At 35.8% G+C, this 22,716-nt stretch overlaps 1 protein-coding gene across 1 annotated transcript in view; it reads left to right on the plus strand.

The window, feature by feature from the left end:
• Robo2 (roundabout guidance receptor 2) overlaps window positions 1–22,716 on the plus strand; it is a 1,235,714-nt gene that overhangs the window by 1,199,282 nt on the left and 13,716 nt on the right. Inside the window, 4 exon segments of the mRNA XM_037209998.1 lie at window positions 9–165; window positions 6,549–6,809; window positions 10,829–11,034; window positions 20,657–20,839. Coding sequence (XP_037065893.1) covers window positions 9–165; window positions 6,549–6,809; window positions 10,829–11,034; window positions 20,657–20,839 — 807 coding nt within the window.

A 22,716-nucleotide genomic window follows, 5' to 3' on the forward strand; every position in this document is an offset into this window, starting at 1 on the left:
GCTTTCAGGCGGGAAAGGTGGAAAAAAGAAGAAAAACAAAAATTCTTCTAAAGGGCAGAAAAACAATGGATCGACTTGGGCTAATGTCCCTCTACCTCCTCCTCCAGTCCAGCCCCTTCCTGGGACAGAATTGGGGCACTATGCTGCAGAACAACAGGAAAATGGGTAAGAAGGTGGTGTATTGTGACAACATGGCCAAGGCTGCACTTCCATCTCTATCCATTTTTGCTGTGTACTTCTTAATCATTTGACTGGCTCCCCCTCTCTCCATGCTCATTGCATCCTCCCTTACTGTTTGCAATCTCTCTATATTTTCAGCTGATAAATATAAAACAGCCCGTATTGAGGAGTGAGAATCCTTGGCCCTCAAGTGCTTTAGATTGTCTGCAATCATGATAATCAGCCTCCATTTATAATATTGCTTGTTAGTTTGAAAGCAAGGACCCACAGCTCTGTGAACTAAAGAGGCACTCCTGAGAAGGGCTGAAAGGGAATTAAAGTAACCTTCTTCATCATCCCGTGCAGCTTCCTAATGACTTGATGTCTGGCCATAGCAGGGCGCCACCAGGAGAGCAGCATCACAATGGGATAATTGTGGGGACCTGACCAGTGGGTAGAACTTTAATCATCAGTTTTGATGGGAATTTAGGGAACAGAACAATAAGAGATTCAAGTCAATGCACACTCTATAACAAAGTCTTTTTAAGTTAGACAATTTCTTTTGATGGTCCTTAAATGTGATGTTTCTCTAATCTTTCTCAAATATCCCCTGACTTAGTTTCCTGTTAGTTTGAGTGGTGATTGATTTGAAACACAAAGGCATGGATAATGTTTTTTATTACAAAAAAAAATCAAATGAAATATTTTACCTAAATTAATATTTCTAAGTGCTGTGTATTGCTTTCAGTTTGCAAATTAGTATTTTGACTAGGCTTGTATGCAACCCAAGAATACAAAATATATGGAGATTTTTTTCTTCAGAAATTTTGTTTTACATAAAAGTATTAACATTAAATGTAATTTAATTACATACTGGATTAGGGTTTATATTTGTTCAAATCATGTAAATATCATATGCATTTGCTTGTAAATTTTTTGCCTTTGTATATATGTACATAATATAGCATATATATGTATATAGTCTACTCATATACCAATACGCACAAATCTTTCCTCCATCTCTCTATCTCTCCAATAGACTTCATTTGTTTCTCTGGGAAATAGTGCTCACATGTATGCAAATAATGATTATTTAACTAATCAAAATGTTTCCATTTGAAATTAGCAGTCAAGAGCCCACCCTTTCTTATCCTGGCTTAAAAATTAAATTGTGCCTGCATAAGTCCTAGGTTTCAAACAGCTAACTCATGCAACGAGCCCAGGACCTGGTACCACTGCTTAGATGCCTCCCAACAGATCAAGCCAATCAACTGTCTCACCTATTCAGAAGGCCTGATCCAGTTGGGGGCCCCTTAGTCTTTGGTTCATAGTTCATGTGTTTCCATTCGTTTGGTTATTTGTCCCTGTGCTTTATCCAACCTTGGTTTCAACAATTCTCGCTCATATAAACCCTCCTCTTTCTCACTAGACTCCCAGTGCTCCACCCGGGGCGGAGGGGGCAGGAAGGGAGAGAACAAGGGAATATGTGGCTATTATGTAGAACTGAATAGTATTGTAAAATAAAATTTAAAAAAATTAAATTGTGAATATGATCTTAATTCACACCAGTGGTGTAAATATCTCACAATCTCATGAAAAACACGAGCTACATATTTCATCAAAAGTGTTATTACAGGATTATTAGTTAATAATTGTAGCCAGAAAACATGGAAATGGAATAGGATGAAAGCAAGTGATGGTGGCCATGAGGAAGAAGGATAGTCAGGAGAGAGTCCTAGCTGGGATTAACAATAATGTTGAAAATATAGTCTCTAGTTACTAATTATGATTTGTAGTATTGGTTATAAAAGGCCTTCTAAACCTTCCATGGCTGGTTTCTTTCTTCACAGCACAAAATAGCAGAAGTTATTTAATCATTGTTCAAATGAAATGATATTTGAATGTTAATTCAATCATGTAGCCATGGTGCAAATGTTTTGCCTTCTTAATATGCTTCTTCTGTTTGAAAAAGGCAATGTGTTAAATGTATTAGGGCCTAGCTCTGACTGCAATACATTTATTATAGTCATAGGCTGCATGGGAGAATTCAATAGTAATTAAATAGGCACTTTGCTTTGTTCTTGCAATTAGAGATTGGCAAGCTTCTGCCGGAGTTGAACGTTATTGTATTTTTATTAGTAATTTGGTATTTATATCTGGCCTTTAATAAGTTAGTTCGCATGCTGCATTGATTTGCTGTCATTTTGATCATTACTCATTAGGAAAGACAGATAATAGGAGCCCTCATACTTGGCTATCAGAATGTCAGGGAACAAGGACTTGCCTTGGGAAGGTTGGACAAAGAGCTTTGGTTGTCCAGTGGGAGTATTTTTGTAGACATTGTAGGTTACTGCAAATTATCAGAAGTGTATGGCTTCAATAAGATGTGCAGTCCTACAAATTGCAATCCGTAACTAGAGACTGTATTTTCAACATTATTGCTATCCCCAACCAGGGCTTTCCTGACTCTAGCCTTTTTCCTCATGCCCACCATCACTGCCTTGCTTTCATCCCTTTTCATTGTCATATTGGCCATTTTGCTGGGACACTCCCAGCATTATCCACCTGAACCAAGTGGATCTTATAAAATATGAAGGAAATCATTAAACAGATATATATATCCATAGTCACCTGCTCCCTTCTGTTCTTTCTTTGGTAACAGCACTAAACCTTTCCATCTAGCCCTCGGGAGTGGATTCAGATATGAATACCAGGGAGGTGATGAGCAGTTCAGTTCTCTGCATAACATGATATGAACTACATCCTGACTTGGCTTCCTTCACTCACTCTTGTTAGTCTCCAACTCTTTGGATATTTTTTTCCACTTTTTATTTTTTCTTCCATTGGTAGAAACTACATTGAATAATGCACCTTTTTTCAGACTTTCTTGTCCATGAAGGGTGATCAAGTTTATTCATTGTGGTTCCAATTATCTTTGCAGAGAATATAGAGGAATGTTGATGATAGCATCCACCCTACTTTAATGAAAGATTAATAAAATTGGTTTAAGTAACGTAGCATACTATGTAATTTATTTACCTACTATTACAATTTTTCATAATATCAAAGTTTTTAAATAGCCTCTCCTTTCTCCAGTATTACTTGAATAAAAAAATGAATCAAGTATAATTTACTCTAAAGCTTTTCACTTTATCATTGCAAATGATGTATATAGCACATGCTTCTCTCACTTGTCTTACTCATGGTATATTCTAAATTTATACATCATTTAGATTGTTTAAAGAATTGCCTTAAAGAATCACCAAGTAGGAATACTTTTGATACTAATGGGCTATTCCTATTTGAAATACTAAATATATAGTACTTTCTATATTAGCTTTGGAAATATGCCAAGGTAAATACTGAAAATACAACTATTAATTTCTGATACAAAATGTGTTGATTTTTTAACAAACTTTTCAGAGTAAACTTGACTTTCACTATTAGTAATGGTTAACACTAAACACGTTCAATACTGAAAATGGACAATAATTTTATTAGCTTCTAAATATGTATTTCAATGTAGCACTCAAACTCGAATAAATTAGTCATGTAAAGAAACTTAAACTTTCTTTTAATGAAGCTCTTTGCATGTCAATAAATTTGATTTTGGCCAGCTATAAGGGAACTAAATCTCCTTGAAGAAAAAATACTATAAACATATGAAAAGCTAAATATTAAAGTGAATGAGTAAAAGAATCAACAGTGGAATTCTAAAATCCATTTTCAGATAAATGTTCAATAAGATTGCCAGTCCCAATTATGTGATATAATACTTGAGTACTGGTTAGTGCTGTCAGTAAGTTTTACAAATTACAAATTTAGAATTTAACTTGAAGGCTTGTAAGATTAGATTAGAGAACCTGGAGAGGAGAAGCTTGTTTGAAATAAGTTTGTTTCTATGGCCAAATATATCAGGCTACAAAATTGTTAAGGAAAAAGAAAACAAAACCATTTAGTTTCAGTGTGAGAGTCTTGCTGACAAACGATGTACTCAGACTAGAAAATACGTTGAAGTTTAACTATGTTAAATGAACATAACAGAATGAAGAGAAGCAAATGGCTCTCTTACACTGTTCTGATGTCTTCATAGATAAATTTGTAAATAGTCAGCAGGATTGATTGGATTTGAAAACCTTAGAGCATTAAATGCAACAAAGGATGCTGGCTACAGACTTTAGAGCAATAGAACTCTTTCTTCAAATGAAAACTGTGATCTCCATAAAATAAATTAAAATGACAATGTGCTAGGAAAACGTATTTTTTTTCAGTACAGACTGGCACATATAATATAGTTAATAAATAGGAATACAGATTTAGCCCATAGCATTTTCTTGGAGAGATAACACACTGCAATGTGTCTGCTGTTCACGATAGTATAAAAGACATTTAGGGACAGCCATCCCTTCCAAATTGTACTCCCAAAGCGGGGCTTTCACTTTCAGCTCCCTGAAACATAAAGACATTGATGTAGCCTCAGCAAGGCAAAAGTAAGTGACCACAGACACAAAACCAAGGAGCCATAGGTAAAATTAGCTTTGAGTGGAGAATATTTTGTTTGTGGAAATAGGATTTTAGGGATCCAGTGAGACTGGACAGGTAGAGGTGACACTGTTCCAAGCTCCCTGGAAGTGATGAGGTCCTATGTAACTGACATATTCCTTCCTCTTCTTACTTATGGCCAATATTTTTCTCTCTTTATCTCTTTTGGAAACTGAGCTCTTCAGTACCTGCCTTTGGGCTGGCACATATGTAACAACATATTCCTGTTGCTATTGGCCAACAGAGCCTTGCCAGACCCCAGACATTTTGAGCTCTCCAGGTTTCTATTCCTACAGTGGTCTCTCTTGCTGGTGAGTTGCATCAGCTGATTCTACTATGCACAGTCATCCTTCCACCCTCTTATCTTATCATACCCTTACCAACTTCCTCCATTCCTCTTACCAAGGTTCTAACCCCTTCCAGGTTGTTCTTATCCAATGTTCTATTGCTGTGAAGAGACACTATGACCCCAGCAACTCTTATATAGGAAAACATTCATTTGGGGCTGGCTTACAGTTCATAGCTTTAGTCAGTTATCGGGATGGGGATGGTAGGAAGCATGATGATATATAGGTAGACATGGTACAAAAGAAGTAGCTGAGAATTCTATATCCAGATTGTCAGGAAGAGAGAGAGGTTCTGGCTTGAGCATTTTGAAACCTCAAAGTCCACCTCCAGTGACACACTTCTTCCAATAAGGCCACACCTCCTAATAGCCATTACCTGGTGACCAAACATTCAAATCTATGAGCCTATGGGGAGCTATTCTTACTCATATGTCTTTCTGTTTGACTTTTCCTTGTGTTTAACCAGAATTATTAACACGGGCCTGGCATGAATCTGTCCACTGGTGCCTGAATAACTCCCCAGTAGCTACATCACTGAAGACAACAACTTCCTGTCTTCTAGAAGCCACAGCTCCCTTGTGCCAAGCATGGCTCCAAGAGCTCTCTTTCATCTAAACTATAATTACTGGTTTAGCCTTTTGGGAAGCACAACTTTTGAAAAGTCTTTTATTTTTTTAAATATCTTAGGATTTTTTTTTTTTTTTTGCTGGAAATACTAGGACTATGGAGTTGGTGTAAATAGAACTGTTATTTAAAGTTTAATGTATTACTATTCTATATTCTTGACCCAGATTACCTTCTAAAACAGCTTTGATATGCTATCTAAATCTTCAAAGTAAATTTTATAAGCTGAAAATGTATAAAATGATAGATTTTGTGCCAAATAATTTTTACTGAAATTAGATAAATACTTTTTTACAAGATTTTTGGAACTGTATGTTGAGATAAACATGATGTGAGTTTCTATTGATAAATTTAATGAAATAAAAGATTATTGATGGTTTTATCACCAAGCATTGATGACAGGTATATTATATGGAATAATAGATTGCCATAGGTGTAGAAGAGTAAATATAATTCTTAAACACGTGTTAGATGGTCAATCAGCATCATTGGCATATTCTGTTTGTGCACAAGGATGCACAAGAAAAGGAGGTGGATGCATCTCTAAGCATTGTCTTCATTAATTGTCTTTAATTAGCAAATTGGTGTTTTCACATGAGTAACTTTGGTGGGAAGTTATTGCCATAGCTATGTGGTAACAATTAGCTAAGAAGGTATTTTAAGAATAAGTTGAGACATTGTGAGATAGTAGATATAATTAAGAATAAGAACTAAAATGATAGTCAGGTGATTTACTATGATAGCCTCAATAATGTGATAAGGAAGACACAGACTTTTGAAACCTTTTAGACACCATTTGGAAGTTATTTATTGCTATTATAATTGTGCATTTATGGGTGTGTGTGTCAGTGAACATATTTCCTTGTTTAATTTCAGCTATGACAGTGACAGCTGGTGCCCACCGTTACCAGTGCAAACATATTTGCACCAGGGTATGGAAGATGAGCTGGAAGAAGACGATGATAGGGTCCCAACGCCTCCTGTTCGCGGGGTGGCCTCTTCACCTGCTATCTCCTTTGGACAGCAGTCCACTGCCACTCTTACTCCATCCCCACGGGAAGAGATGCAACCCATGCTTCAAGCTCACTTGGATGAGTTAACAAGGGCCTATCAGTTTGATATAGCAAAACAAACATGGTAAATATCCTTTGTTAGCCACAGGCCCCATACTTTCTACATATGTAAATGTTTTTGGAAGTTTATTAAGCAGAGATGCTCATAAATCTGTGTGGGTGGGATGAAAAGTGGTTTAGAATATGTATTAGCCATCTATATACAGAAAATGGTGACAGAAATTTAAATAACCTGACCAACATCACTAGGCTAGTTAGAGAATGAATGAAGTAGGGATTCAGACTGAAGTGCTTTTGGCAATGACAGAATCCCTTCTCACTCACAAACCAGCTCCAATTATATTACCCTTGAACTTGTTTTGAATGCCACAATAAAGGACTCCTTTCACATTCTTTAAAGTGCCTGTGGTTAATTCTGTATGTGGTTGTGACTATGTAAATGCATGCTTCTGAAAATTACTATGGACAGTGTCAGTTATTAAAAGACCCTGTTTGAACTGAATTAAGTGTATTAGAAAAATAATAAAAATAAAAACAGTAAATGCTTCAACAGAAATGCAAGAACACTTAAAATTTTTTTTTTCCTAATGAAACTGCAAATTCATGAATCACAGATGGAAGTCTGTTAGGTGTTCTGTGAAAATACAGCAGAAACAGAAACAGGACTAAGCATCATGATTTGTAGAGAAATTTTGTGTTTCCTCAATACTGATCTACATGTCAGTGTATATGACCTATCAAAAAGTATCTTCTGTTGATTTACATCATACTTGAAGGTGAGATGAAAGATTTTTCATTTTTTGGCTAGCTCTATTTACTGAGATGTATTCATAGTGAAATATTCATCATTTTGTATTTATGAGCAGCTTATTTTTAAAATGCACCTAAGTATATATTTGAGAAGATACCCAAATAGGGAAAAACACTCCATGCTGTCACAAACATGTTTTTGGCTGAGGATCAGAAACCCTTTATTTTTTCATAATCACAGATATATTCTCAATAGTCAAACATGCTTATTCTTAAACAATATTGTTTTACATAAAGCTCCTTTGTACAAAATACAACTAAATTTAAAACAATTGAATGATGAGACATAGGATTTCCTTATGTTGACTTATGAAGCCATGCAATCTTGTTACTTATACTTTAAACACAGCTCTGATTCATATTAGAATCACTTGGACAAATTAATATACAATAATACCTAGATCCTACCTCCAAGTGGATTTTGATTGCTTAGTATGGAATTCCATGGAGGAGAGCCAAGTTTCCTAAAGATAGATGGGTCTTACAGATGTATGACTTGGGTAAATAGGTCATGTATATGTATACTTCTACTATATATAAAAGGATAGTGATGCTAATAATTAGCTTCCATATGAATTTGGAAGAGACCTTCCTAATAATACCCTAAATTATGATTAAGTATATGATCACAAAGTCCCCAAAATCACTCTGAAGTTTTAGAACATGCTAAAACAGTTTTAAGAATTTACTGGATCTTCTATAATCAAAGTTACAAATTATCCTCATAAAATACAATGAATTCAAATAAGCCAAGAGAAGAGATGTGGTAAAAAAAAGTCTGAAGAATTCGAAAGGCAGAGATCTCTCATTAGAGTTTCAGGTACCCTGTTTACCCAGCATTAGCAAAATGCAGGGAGTATTACTAAGCCAAGAAGTACATGGGAACAGAGCTGGAGACATGGCCTTCAGTCTATTGAAGTTGTCTTCTCTCATGGCTGACCTCAGTAGTCAGACCACTGAGAGATGAAGCTACTGCTTTGTGAGTAGAAGCCCTATGATGATTTCTCCTGTTAAATATTGTGTAAACCAAGGTTTCCAAGTCCACAGACTCTTGCAAAAGAAGAACATGCTTATGAGAGTAGAGACTACAAGTAGGTTTTAGAAAACAAAGTCTACACCTTTTTAGTTATGGTGAAGCTATCGATTAGGCTTCATGTTTGGTTTAAGATTTAAATGTGTGCACATTTCATGGCCCTTAGCAAACTACCTGTCTATCTTATAATTTCTGAAAATGTTTAGAAAGGGTTGGACTTTTACCTGAATTGGTTCCTGATGTCTTTTCATGTTTAAAATCTCCCATTGACTAATTGCTTCATAGGTATCTCCTGAATGGGTGAATGAACTAAGTCATTTCCATATCTTCAACATACCCATACACTAGACCTTGTTTCTTGCCTTGAGAATGTTCCTACATAATCTACAATATTCTGAATGATGCAGATATGCATATGAGGGTAGTAATTCATTATTTACCCAAAAAGTACCTTGCTTGCTCTTGTGGTTTGGAAGTACCTCCTACTTTAGGTTACATATCACATTCACAGAACTCTAAATATAAAAGCTCCCAGCTTCATCTCCAGAGATGCTATTCATACTGACTGATGAAATGTTCAATACAATTCTTATTACTAGAAGATAGTTAAAAATCCTGTATACTTTAACCTCATATTTCAGATTGACTTCTAATTCTGCTTAAATTGATGAATACATTTTTTCATTCTTTGTAATTTTTCCCATCAAGACATTCCAACAGCTATATATAGGATTACAGTGTTGGTCTGTTCTATCCCAACCCATCCCCAAATCTATAGCATTATAGTGAAATGGACCACATATGTCACACTGCTTGATACCCTCTTATTTGTCATGTAGTGATCTCTTTCCTCAAGTTACAAACTGAATGTAATACCACATGTATAGCAAAGTGAGCCAGTCAAAGCTCAATATTCAGTATAACAAAGTTTAGTAAAACTTGCTTTTCTTTCCTAAGTATAGATGAGTGGGTTGTGATGTATGCCAAGAGGTTGCATGCTGGCTCAAATACCTGCTCTGTAACATTAGAGATTAAAGCTGGCTACATTGAAGTGATGTCCAGAACTAACATTCTTGGGCTTTTTATCATTGAAGGATTTAGAATACTATTAATTTTACAATTGTTTGTAAATTCACAGATGCAATTCACAGAGGAATATTAAGCAAATTTTAGAAGAGGAAACATTTTCTCAAAAGATTGCAAATGAGAACAGAAATAATCCTTCAACTTTTTCAAAAGCCAGTGGCAAAAAAACAAAAACAAACAAAAAACATGTATTGTACTTAGGAGCAACGACTCTTACATGGGAGGGGCCTTTTGAATACTTCCGTAGGAAGTCAAGAAAAAAATGTTCAGACTTGGAACACATTCACTCTTTGTTGCCAGTTACAAATAATCATGAGTTGCCTCAAACTGAGCATTTTATATGTTAGGAGGAAATATTTAATGGCCTCCCAGCACAGCAAGTGGACCTCGGGATCCAGTTCCACGTTGTGTTAATCATAAAATGAGAACCAAGTCACTCAGGCTTTGCTTAAATATTTTCTAATCAACAAATGGCCCTGCATGGTCTGTTAATTTTATAATGTTGGGATTAGACTTCTCCACTCATTTCAAAAAGAAGTTATGGAACATGCCTTATGTTATAAATTCAGTCCCTCCACTTAAGACTTAGTTCTTGAGATACATTGCAAATACCTAGAGAGCACAAAATATTTATATCTAATCTGCACTGGGATAATGGAACAGCTGTTCAGCCTGATGTGATGGGAATCATACCAAAAACAATCCTCACAGGACAGGAAGTGTGCCAGAGGCAAGGCCAGGGCAATCAGGCCCCCACCTGACAAACTTCCTTCAAACATGCTGCATAGGTTAAAACTCACCTGGAAATCAAATAACTTTGGTTATTGGGGGAGGGGGAGGATGTAGAAATGATTGGTGACAAATTTCTCTATTCTCTTTTGAATAATTTGTTGATATAAAAATACTTGGTATACATTTTCATCTCTGTGTATTGCCTTATAAACATCCAAACAAGAACTTTTGTAGTTTACACTAATTGGTAAGGCATGCATCCATATCCCAGTGTCTTTGGTGAAGTGAAAGAAAGTGCTGTGCATTAGTAAATATGGAAGACAATATGAGTTACCATAACCTGCCATTTGACATGAACTACAATTTTGTTGAATGTTAATGAATTGCTTCTCGTGTTTCGTTTCTTTCCATTTAAATTCCAGGCACATTCAAAGCAATACTCCACCTCCACAGCCCCCAGTCCCACCATTAGGTTATGTGTCCGGAGCCTTGATTTCTGATTTGGAAACAGATGTTCCAGATGAGGATGCTGATGATGAAGAGGACCCGATAGACATCCCCAGGCCCCTCAGAGCACTAGACCAGACACCTGGATCCAGTATGGACAATCTAGAGAGCTCTGTGACAGGTAACGAAATGGATAGAATGAGAGAGAATAAGTGACCTATTTGCAACATTAAAATGTATCACAAATCAAATGCTTCCTTATGTAAGATGTATTCCACTCCATCTATTTTTGTAACATTTTAAATATGTTAATGTTAAACACCAAATTCAAAAAGGATTTAGAAATACTTTGGCTTTGCAGCTAAAATGATAAGGAAATTCATGAATTTTAAAAAGCTTTAAAGACATGAAAGAAAACTCAATTATATCCCAGGCTTTCATGAAAAGTTCACTCTGCTAGGGAACCAAGTCTATTATATGAAAAACCTTTCCTTTTCGAAATGATATAATTTGTATATCGGGAGCAACATACAAAGTGAATGAGATCTTAAAAATTCTTCTTGATACTTCACTCTGTAAAATCACTCACTGATGAAAATAAGCAAGTCTTCAGAAGGAGCCTCTCTCTTAGGTTGCACATGGTACTATTTTTGGAGTGGAAACATGTATAGTGAGATAAGCAATACATTTATGCATTTCACATTGCTGAATCTAATCACCAGTCTTCTGCCAAGAAGTGTAGTTATTTTGACTGTTTATTGCTTAGCTCCTCCCCATTTTTTTTTCTTGTTCAATAAGCAAAGGCTTCAGTTGGTGCATGGCTACAATGACTCTAGGACTGAGAAACAGCCCATTTCCAATGATTTAAAATTGTACAATTGAAATCTCATATACACACAAAGGAAGCAGTCTTTCTCTCCCTGAGTTATCTACCCCTTGACTCACAAACATGCCCCAAACTGGATAATGAGGACATAGCTACTCCAAACCTAATTCTGATTTCTGCTTTCTGCTGAGTCACCTCATATCACCTATATCAATGTTCACTTGGATGACTCCTCTCATCATGAAAGGCTTTTGATCAATCTCCCTGGCTTCTTTGTGCTCTGGTATCTTCCTAATCTGCAGAACTGGGGCTGTCCAGTAGATCTGCAAGCACTGGTGGACCTTGGTATGCGATAGTACAGAGGACACATCAGAACCTCTGCCTTCCTTTTTGTGATTCTCGGCATCTGAGGCATGGATCTAATTTTCAGTTTGTCTCTTTGCCTGGAGACTGAGCTCCTTACAAAGCTAATTAAGATTTTAAAACCACAGATATATTCCTGGGATTGGAAACATAGATTGAATTGAAGGGGACAGAGCAAAAGTTAAAATTTTTGAATGCTGTGAGACCTGACTTATTAGTGCACTATTATGTTAAGCCCCTTTGCCTGGATTTCTAGCATAATCTACTTTAGGGCAAAATTCTGAATATCTTTGCATATTTCACTAGTAATACCACACTGTTTCCCATTAAGAATGCAATGAAATTTCCAAGAATAATGGCAAAAGTCAACTTTAGCTGCGGAAGTTCCTTATTAAATGTTATAATGCCAGAGACAATCTGTATCTCCCTAAGTTAGCAGAACCCCATTCTACCCTTTACATACGCAACTGCTAGGAGCTAGTTAGGCAGTTTTAGGTGAGGATAGTTGAACAATCTGCACTTCTCCTGGAACTAATTCCATGTTCATGCCAGAGAAAACTTTCATTGCCAAGAAAACAAAGTTTCCTTCGATACTTGAATTTCATTGCTTAATTGTTGCCCTATATAAAAAACTCGGGCCATCTAGATATGTATTTCTCCATAGTGAACGTGTCCCATGAAAATCCATCTCCCGAGTAACATGCCTTTCACTACACTAGCTAAATAAAAACTTCTATTGTTTTGTCCTTTCTTGTACCTGTAACTCAGAGGAGAAAGTTTAATCAGAAGTTTAATTTACCTTCTATGTTGTGTGTGTGTGTGTGAGTGTGTGTGTGTGTGTGTGTGTGTGTGTGTGCATACATGCACATACAAGCACAAGTATGTGTTTGACAAAAGTTGTATATGAGCATAATAGAGTGTATTTATTGTGTTGAATGTGGTGATACTTTATTTGTGATAAAATGTGATATTTTATTTGCATGTTAATAAATAAAGTTGCCTGGAGATCAGAGGTCAAATAGCCATTAAGCAGAAGTCCAGCAGTGGTAGCACACACCCTTAATCCAATCACATGGCAGACAGAGTCTCTGTGTGGTCAAGGACACAGTCAAGCGTGGTGACAGGAGCCTTTAATCCTAGTACCAACCATATAGAGACCTGGAGGTCTGTATAGACAGGCAGTGATGACAAAGTCATGTGGCTGGGCTTAGAGCCAATGAGAAAGCAGAACATAAAGGCAATAAAAACACAAGTCAGACAGGAAGAAGCTCTCCCCGGGGAAAGCGATGGTGGTAAGATAAGGTAGTCATGGCTCTCTGATCTCTTTGGCTATTACCTCTGTATTTGGCTCTATGTTTCTTATTTAAGAAGACTGTTTAGAATTTCATCTACAGTTGAATGTGGAAGTATGAAATGTGTGTGAATGTAGATTAGATTTTGAGTGTATATGGAGAGTACATGAGTCATGTAGAGAGTATGCATGCACTGGGAGTGTGGGTGAATATATTAGGGGACTGTGTACATTAGAATGTACATAGGCATGTATATAGAGATTATGAGTACATAAATTTATGCAAGTGTATAAAATGAGTGAGTATATATAGAAAGAATATGTGAATGTATATGTGTAGATTCTTTTGGGAGCTAGCAGAGGGGTGTGCATGGGAGAAAGCTGCAAACATGCATGCATTTTGGAGATTTTCCCTGAGGTTCATGTATACTCTAATCATGATATACCCTCAGCCTCTTGCAAGCACAATGCCCAAATAGTGCACAGACATACATTCAGGCAAAATGCCTATAAAAACAAATGAATAAATAAAATTATTATAAAATCAGAGTTCTCCTTTGTAAAGAAGTACATGAATTAATTCAGAATATGTTCAGAACAATTGAATAACCTGTGGAGCTCCTTAAATTCTGAAATGAACATTCATTTGAGAAAAAAAGTGTGGAGTAGAAATTATCAATGGTTCCAAATTATCTGAACTTGGTAATGAAAAGCATGTATTGACAAACCTATTGCTTCATATAATTATTGCCCAAACAAGCATTTATTCTGTATCCCTTACTTACAAACACTAGATCAGGAATTTAGATTCAATAATAATAATAGTAATAATAATAATAATGAAGAAGATGAAGAAGAAAAAGCACCCTAATAAATGCAGAACATTCTTCTAAGCACAGAGGTGGCTGCTTTTTGAATGGCCCATAGATTTAAGAATGATTTTCTACTATTTTTTTCTTCTTGAGACAGGTTCTTACTATGTAGCACTGTTGTCTTGGAACTTAATGTATAGACCAGGATGATTTTTGCATGCAAGAATTAAATGTGTACACTACCACAGGCAGACTTATTTTTTCACATTTTAAAAGCATAGCAAGGAAACAAGAGATAAACAAAAGATAAGGGAAAGAGATAAAGAATGATCATAGGAAGGAAAGAATCACAAAGACAGAAAAAGAATGGATGACTGAGTTTTGGAAGTCTGGAGTATTGAGTATCTGGAACTTCAAAGATGTGTCCTGCCCTCTGTTCTCAGGATCTACCCTAGGCTGTAGTTCACTTAACCTTCAAGACTGTATTATTGCTGATGCTATAATTTTATAATAAGGAAACCAGGTCACAGATAAATCACAACACTTCATCTACCTAAAATGGTTAAAAAATATATACAAAAATCAGTCTTATGCTCATTAAAATGACTGTCACCCCTGCTTTGGGAGTGCCTAACATTTATCTCTGAACATAATCTTACATAATAAGAAAATGATGACTGGTTTGTTACCCAACATGAGGATTTTTCTTCTGTATAGATATAGGTGGATAAATATGTATTCTAAAAAAGAAACTACATAAAGTTATATGGACATACTAACCCTAACTGTGTGCATACTTGATTAAGATCATGATGTGAGTTTTCAGATGTGACATTTATTTTTTTCATAATTGGTTCTACATTCCATTACAGCAGACTATCAACATTTATCTGTCAGCATTTTTAAAGGAATTATCATCTTTTAGTAATCTGTACATCTAAATTTTTCTGCACATTTTTTGATTGTCACAAAGCACAAAAATAGTTTTGTGTGTTGCAGTGTGTCCTTGTTGTAGGTTGGGAAAGAAATATGGAAAAGCTTCTGTTTTCAGAAATAAGCGAGCGAGATTTCCACCTAAACATCAACCCATCATGTTAGGGTACCAGAGGGAGTCAGAATTCAGCATTTCTTTTCCAACAGGCATGGTAGGAGGCAGGGCAAAGCATTTCCTGCATTTAATTCCACCACAAAAAGAAAATTATAAAAGGCAGAAGGGGAGAGGGATGGAAAGGGGTGTCTTTAACATATAGTTGAGGTTCTAACTGCCCGGTGACAGAATGAAGGTCAATGATGAATGCTGTTAAGTGATATAGAGACTGCCCTGAGTGGTGGAGCCCATGTACACAGGGTGATTAAATGGAAATTCTGGCACTGTTTTCTTTTCTTGTGTTGAGAGAGTTTAATTTTTGTTTTCTAGAACTTGCTCACCAGATCAGTGTGAAAACACAGTGCTTGACACCCCCCACCTCTAATTTGCTGCTTGCGTTTTTGGAGAAGTTGGCCATTAAAATATTTCGCCTGAGGTTTTCCCTCTGCTGCAAAAATTCTTTACAATTTTTTTTTTCAGTATGAAGGAACATTTCTGATAAATCATACAAGTGACAAATTTATTGCCGTAGGCTACTTCAGCAGCTCTAGGACCTTTAAGACAAATTAGACACCAAAATTTGACAGATGAAAGGGTAGATTTTATATATATATATATATATATGATTTTAATCTGAGTGAAACAAGTTAACAGATGTTATGCAACCTAAGGAAAGGACTACCTAATTATTCCTTTTGGTTTTCCTGTATGTTACACACACACACACACACACACACACACACACACACACAAATATTCACATACCTGGAAAAGAGGTAGATTTGTTGCACATCCAAATCTTAGAGTATCAGAAGCATTTTCCACATATCTTCCTATTTTTTTTTCTATATCTAGAAAATGTCAATATTTGGAATAATTTGACCAAAGACAATTATAGCAGAAAATTTGACTTAGCAAGTAGTTAGATAAGCCCTGCTATCTAATAGAGTTCCTGGATTAAATATTGGCTCAAAAAATGGGTGGCCATAAGTTTTTGTAGCTCATAAAAATGGTAATGCACCAATTAGCAGGGTCGTATTAGAGAGCACAGACTTTACTCCAGCTTAATGGATCTAAGGATAAGCATTTGTCAGCAAGGAAGGATTTAGCATAAATTGACATGTAAATGAATTGACGACTGATCATAAATTAATTTTAGTGCTGAAGATGTAATAGAGACACAGCAAGATGCCACTTTATCATGGCATTTTATGCTCAGTAACATTTAAGCAACTTAATGTCCTATGTGAGATTCTTCTTCATCAGCCTGAATTAATTTCATTTTTTTCCCTGGCCTTTCATGGTTTTTATGCAGAAGAGTTTGGAAAGATTGAAGCTGTAAACACTAATAAATTTGGCTTTGTGGCATAAATTCATTTTTCATTAAATGCTTAAATATGTATTGATTATATTTGTGACTATAATGTGTCAGGGAGTATGTATTGCTTGCAATTTATAAAGATTCTTCAGCCAAGTTCTTCTTACCTGGTGATCTCTAATTTTCACACTTGTGTCCATAGATATAAAAGACACAGTTATAAAAATGGCAAACTCTTTAGTCTACCAATTAATGCTTTTTCTTTTCTTTTCTTTCTTTCTTTCTTTCTTTCTTTCTTTCTTTCTTTCTTTCTTTCTTTCTTTCTTTCTTTCTTTCTTTCTTTTTTGGTTTTTCGAGACAGGGTTTCTCAGTGTAGCTTTGAGCCTTTCCTGGAACTCGCTGTGTAGACCAGGCTAACCTGGAACTCACAGAGATCTGCCTCCCCCTGCCTCCCAAGTACTGGGATTAAAGGCATGCACCACCACTGCCTGGCTTAATGCTTTTCTTTTAATCTCTGTCTGTCTGTATCTCTGTCTCTATCCCTGTCTCTCTCTCATGCACACACACATACACACACAGAGACCTTTTTCCCTTGTTTAATTATTTAATTATTTAAGTAAATAATTGCTTAATGCTTATATCTAAGGGAAAACAGTAGCCACTGAGGCTCAAAACCAATACCTAACAAATACATTTTCAGAATCCCCACCCATGCATATCCATATTATTGATCTTACCCCTGGTCCAGCGTAGTGTTTGTTAGAGAAAAGGTATGATGGGAAAGTCTTACTTTTCTAGGCTTTATGCTCCTTTTTCTACATTGTCAAGAGGCAAAGACAACAAACTGTCTTCCATAGACTTCATTTTGTATCATCAGGTTTCTCAAGGCCTAATGAGGGGGCATGTCCATGGTGTATATCTCTTCAGCTCTGACTGAAGTCGTCTATCCAGATCCATCAGCCCCAGTGTCTCTCTGCTGTCTGATAACCATGGGAAGCCCTGTTGTTCTGCTACTCACTCTTTCCAGAGAAAGGGGGGAATATATCAAGGAAGAACTTTGTGGGGAAATGGGGGAGGTTAAAGGCAGTCTATGTTTTTAGGGTGTGGCAGATATAGGCATGGAAATTCACATGGAGGACTCACTGCTCTGAAGAAATAAACCAGGGTCTTTTTGGAGGAAAGCCAAGGGTTGACTTTCTATTAGGAGGCTAGCCAGAATGCCACTAGTAATGCTGCTGTGACATGGGACTTTCCCCTCTGCACTTTAGAGTATCTGAGACCCAGTTGTAGAATCCTAGAACAGACATAAACACAGCAGACACAAGTAGTTTGGGTTGCTTGTATTGGGGAAAAGATTTGGAAAACAAAATGCCAGACAAAAATATATTAATATGTATGAATCTGACTAAGTCACAGTCAAAAAATAAATTGTGACTTGAAGTAAATTTATCATTTTACATTGACTAAAATCACCATAAATTACCACTATCATAAGGTAGCAAAGCATAACCAACACATATATGTATGTATATATGAATGTATAAGATGCATCTTATTACATAATATACATGCTGTTATGTAATTAAAATCATATATGTTACCATTTTGTGTTGCTATTTTAGACAATTACATATTATTTTCCATGTCTCTAAATAATCAACAAGAATTCACTAATATTTTATTTAGAAAACATTAATATACTAAATTTTCTAGGAATGCTTATCGAGACTTCTTTTGCAAGTAAAATAAAGTAATTGCTAAGACATTAGCTGGGCAGTTGTGGTGCATGCCTTTAACCCCAGCACTTGGGAGGCAAAAGCAGGTAGATCTAAGTTTGAGGCCAGACTGTTCTACAGAGCAAGTTCCAGGATAACCAGGGCTACACAGAGAAACCCTGTCTTGAGAAACAAACAAACAAACAAACAAAAAAAAAAAAAAAAAAAAAAAAAGAAGACATTATACGTCACATCGACTCACGCATGGAATTTACCATGAAGAATGAAAATGCCAAATGCATTTTATGCAATATGTCCATCTTTATTGAATTTCTGATCTTCAATATTTCTGTATAACATATATGGGAATGAATAACAGGTGTTTCTTTATCTCTAAAACTCTGCTTCCTAGTGAATGTCTATGCAACAGCAACAACCAAGGGAGGCACCAATGTACACTTATATGCATGGTACTTAGGCAACCAAGGAGCTAGGACTGATTCTAATACAAGCCTGAAAATGGAACAGAATCAAGTCACCCAAGGGCTAGTGTTTCACTTAGACACTGGAAAATAGAGGTGTACAGCAATGCTGAGGTATCCTTAAGTGGCGGGATGAAATGTGGGATTACAGACATTGCAGAGATAGGCAAGGACTCATGTTAAAAGGACCCAGTGACTCAGAAGCCCAGTAAGGACATGGCTGTGATGTAGGTAGTTTAGAGATCTTTCAACTGAGACATCAAAGTGGGTAAGTTCTTGAGAAAGACAATTTAGACAACCATAAGGAAAGCAGGAGGTACCAGAAAGAAACAAGTTGGAAAGAGTTAAAAGTTGAAACATGAGTGAGAGAATAAGGTCATGCCTATTTTGACAGTGAAAGCAATAGCTTCAGGAAGGGACAGATGTGAGGTCTCAGATTCCATAAGACTACTCTCAGCTGTGATTCCACAGTCTTTGGTGACCCCTCACTGACCAACTATGGAATTTTTTCCTTATCTCCTATGGCATTACACCACACAGTCCTTTGCATAGTTCCTTCTTTGCTTGTGGCCTACATGATCCTTGACAATGATCCTCTGCTCAGAAATGAATCTTTCAGAGGAGGCGGAGTTGCTGGTGTTATCTTAGCTTCCTTATAGTGGCCTGCTGCAGGGGATTTGCTTGGACTGTAACCAGTATGTCTGGGTGCTTTTGCCCAAGATGTCTTACTCTGCTCCACCTAACACTATTTTAACTTCTCAGATTATTTTACACCTTTCCAATTCTGTTTTCTCTCTGTTGAAAATGGGTGTGTGCTCTGTCGCTGGCCCTTTCATTAACAATTCAGGTATTTCAAGCTCTTAACTACACTATTGTCCTGAAAAGAGGAGAAAAAAGAAAAACACTACAATATTAGGTTTCACCAATTTGTTATAAATATTATTATGTCCACTAGAAAACCTAACATGGATTTTATAAACACGTTTGTGTTTCTTTCTAAATATATTAGGGTAAGCAGTACTTGGTAGTTTATTGTGTTATGAACTAATTGTATAACAACTTAAATAAATATCATATTAATTACAGTAAATAGTTGGCTAAATTCCCACTGTGATTTTATTTGAGGAAAAAAAATGAAAACTGACTTTTTTTCTAAAACCTTAAGAAAATGTTACTTGTAGTATCTTCAAAGTACTTAATATTATTAACACATAAAGTTGCATTTTTTCCACCAACACTGTGTTTTATTTTGCAGAAAAGCCAACGCTAATGTTCATGACATTCTTATGATTATTTTTAAAGGAACTATTAGCATTCAAAAGAAACTGGAGTTATTAAGATAATTAAAAACTAAAGAATACATAACAAACATTGTCATAAATAGAAATTCAGTGAAACATAATTTTCCTTATGTTCTATATTTGATATTGTGTAGATACTCTCTGTATGAGTTTTTATTATTTTTAGGGGTAACTTTTATTTTAAATTCTTGCTCTAGTTGATGAAGTCTGAACTAACTTTAAATTATATTCACACTACTTTTCTCAACCTGTTCCTTCTGTTGCGATTGTCTCAGTCAGACTGCTCTTTCTTGATGCATAGGAAGTTAAATATACATAGCAATCCTTATGAAGAAATGATCATGTGATAATTTAATCAATGGAAGCATTGAAACTATTTGAATGTGTTTTGTCAATGGGCTACAAACAGATACAGATTTTAAATGACCTGCGTTCATCGGTGCTTAGAATGTGGGAGACATGGATGATAGTGGGGGTAAAGAACTCACAATGAAACTTTAAAGAAGCGGTGAGGAAATGAAATAGCCAACTTGCTCGTTATACACTGTGTTACAGCAGATGACCTATTTGATATACCCAACTTACTGGACCACTACATTTGTTTTTAGGTTCAATGGTAAATGGATGGGGCTCTGCATCTGATGAGGATCGTAACTTTTCTAGTCATAGATCTAGTGTAGGTAGCTCCTCAGATGGCTCCATCTTTGCCAGCGTCAGCTTTGCACAAGCCTTGGTGGCAGCAGCAGATAAAGCTGGTTTTAGGCTGGATGGAACCAGTCTTACAAGAACAGGTTGGTAGACTCCAAGTCAACACTCTTTGCATGAGAGAATCCTGTCCTCTGGACACTGACCTTTCCTTCTGTTCTTCTCAGTGAATTTAACCACGGGCTTTTTAAAATATGCATGAACACAGTTGGATGGATGCTATGTTACCAGAATTCTCCTTTGATGCTAATATTGCAGAGCCAAAAATAAGCTCCTACTCACTACGTTGCATCTCATCCATCCTTTCTCTTCATGGCTCTGCTGGCTAATTGCAGTGTGCTTCCTTTTTGTATTACAACAAAGCCATAACTAAGATTGTCATTAAACTTTCAGTAACTCACACATTGCAAAGTCTTCACAAAATCAATAACAAACCTGGTGATTAAAATTATTTGCTTTTATCTCCACTACGTTACCTTGCCCCATTTCCTTCTACAGAGGCACTTTCTGGGAAGGCTTCCTCAGCATGGGGTGAAGGGTCTACGACTACTATCTAACAGTTCACTTGGCTGATGGTCCTAATTGTTTGACTAAGATTTTAATACAGTAATTTATTATTTGTTTTAGAGGATGCTAACTAAAGATACACCCAATGCATTTGTGAGTTCAATAAGATAATATGTTCATGTGTATCGCTCTTTTAAGAAAATTCTTTTTGATTTCAAAGAGCAATAAATAATAGCATCAAAGTCAAATTATATAATTATATAAGGTGTGCTTCATGCAGGGGTGGGGTAGGGAGGGGAGGAGTTATGTAAGATTAACTCTGGTAATTTATCAGTAATTTGTAACCATGAGGTTTTTTTTTGAAAAACAGCCCTTATATACACATATATATATATACTTCTAAGCTGCATACTAGGAATATAATATGTGCATTTACTCTGCTGCCTTAACAAAATAAACTCAAGAAATATCAAATGCACTCTTAAATTTAATGGTGCTCAAATAGTAAAGAAAAATTACTTTGAACCTTTGCTACACTTTCAGGTCATAAAATTATGTCTTGGACATTGTCTTTAAGTTTTACCATCAATATTTCTTTCAAGTGTGCATTAAGCTCTTCAAACAAAATGGGAGAATTTCTCAGGCATTGCAAAGGTTTATTTTTTATAGCATCCAAACTAAAATATGTTGCAATATAACTGTTATTTGGATTTTCTTGCTTCATAAGACATAAGTCAGAATCTTTATGTTGCCTGAGTGCTTTTTGTGGCATTTGCTATAGGCAGAGAAGAGAGAAGGTACAAGGGAGCTAATAAATTAAAAGGCATAAGTGCACTAGCAGCATGTATGCTAATCGCTAATAAAGCATTAAGCAATATCAAGTCACAATGACTTAGGACAGTGCAACTATACATGATAATTTTGTAAAAAGTGAAAATATGCACAAGAGAATAAATATGTGCACATAAACCAGTCCTCTCTTACATAATATACTTAGTACTAAAATAATTTGATGTAGAAAATATATTAGCTGACCTTTTTCCCAGAAAAATTTCATTCATATATTCTAAACTATCAAAAAGAAAATAGTGCAATTCATTTAAAAAATTAAAGTGTAGGGTCTGTTTAGATATAATAATATGCTCAGAATACACCTATCACATTTTGGATAGACACCAAGACTATAACTTGCTAGCTTCTACATTGATCTTATTTAATTCTGCTAAAAGAGGTAGAAGTCATTGTGTATGAACATTAAGTGGTAAAGTTGCACATGCATCTCAACAGACCCTTCATGTAAATCTTCAATTGTAATTCTAAGACAGTGTTTAAGATGCTAAGAGTAAAACATGACTAATCAAATAAAACAGTAGACAATTAATTTAAAAAAAAAAGACCCTCTTTCTCATTTTGAGAAGTAAATGTGGCATGTAATTTTTGGAAAATATTATGAAGA

The sequence above is a fragment of the Peromyscus leucopus genome, chromosome 12 (genome assembly GCF_004664715.2).
Source record: "Peromyscus leucopus breed LL Stock chromosome 12, UCI_PerLeu_2.1, whole genome shotgun sequence".
Taxonomy (NCBI): Eukaryota; Metazoa; Chordata; class Mammalia; order Rodentia; family Cricetidae; genus Peromyscus; species Peromyscus leucopus.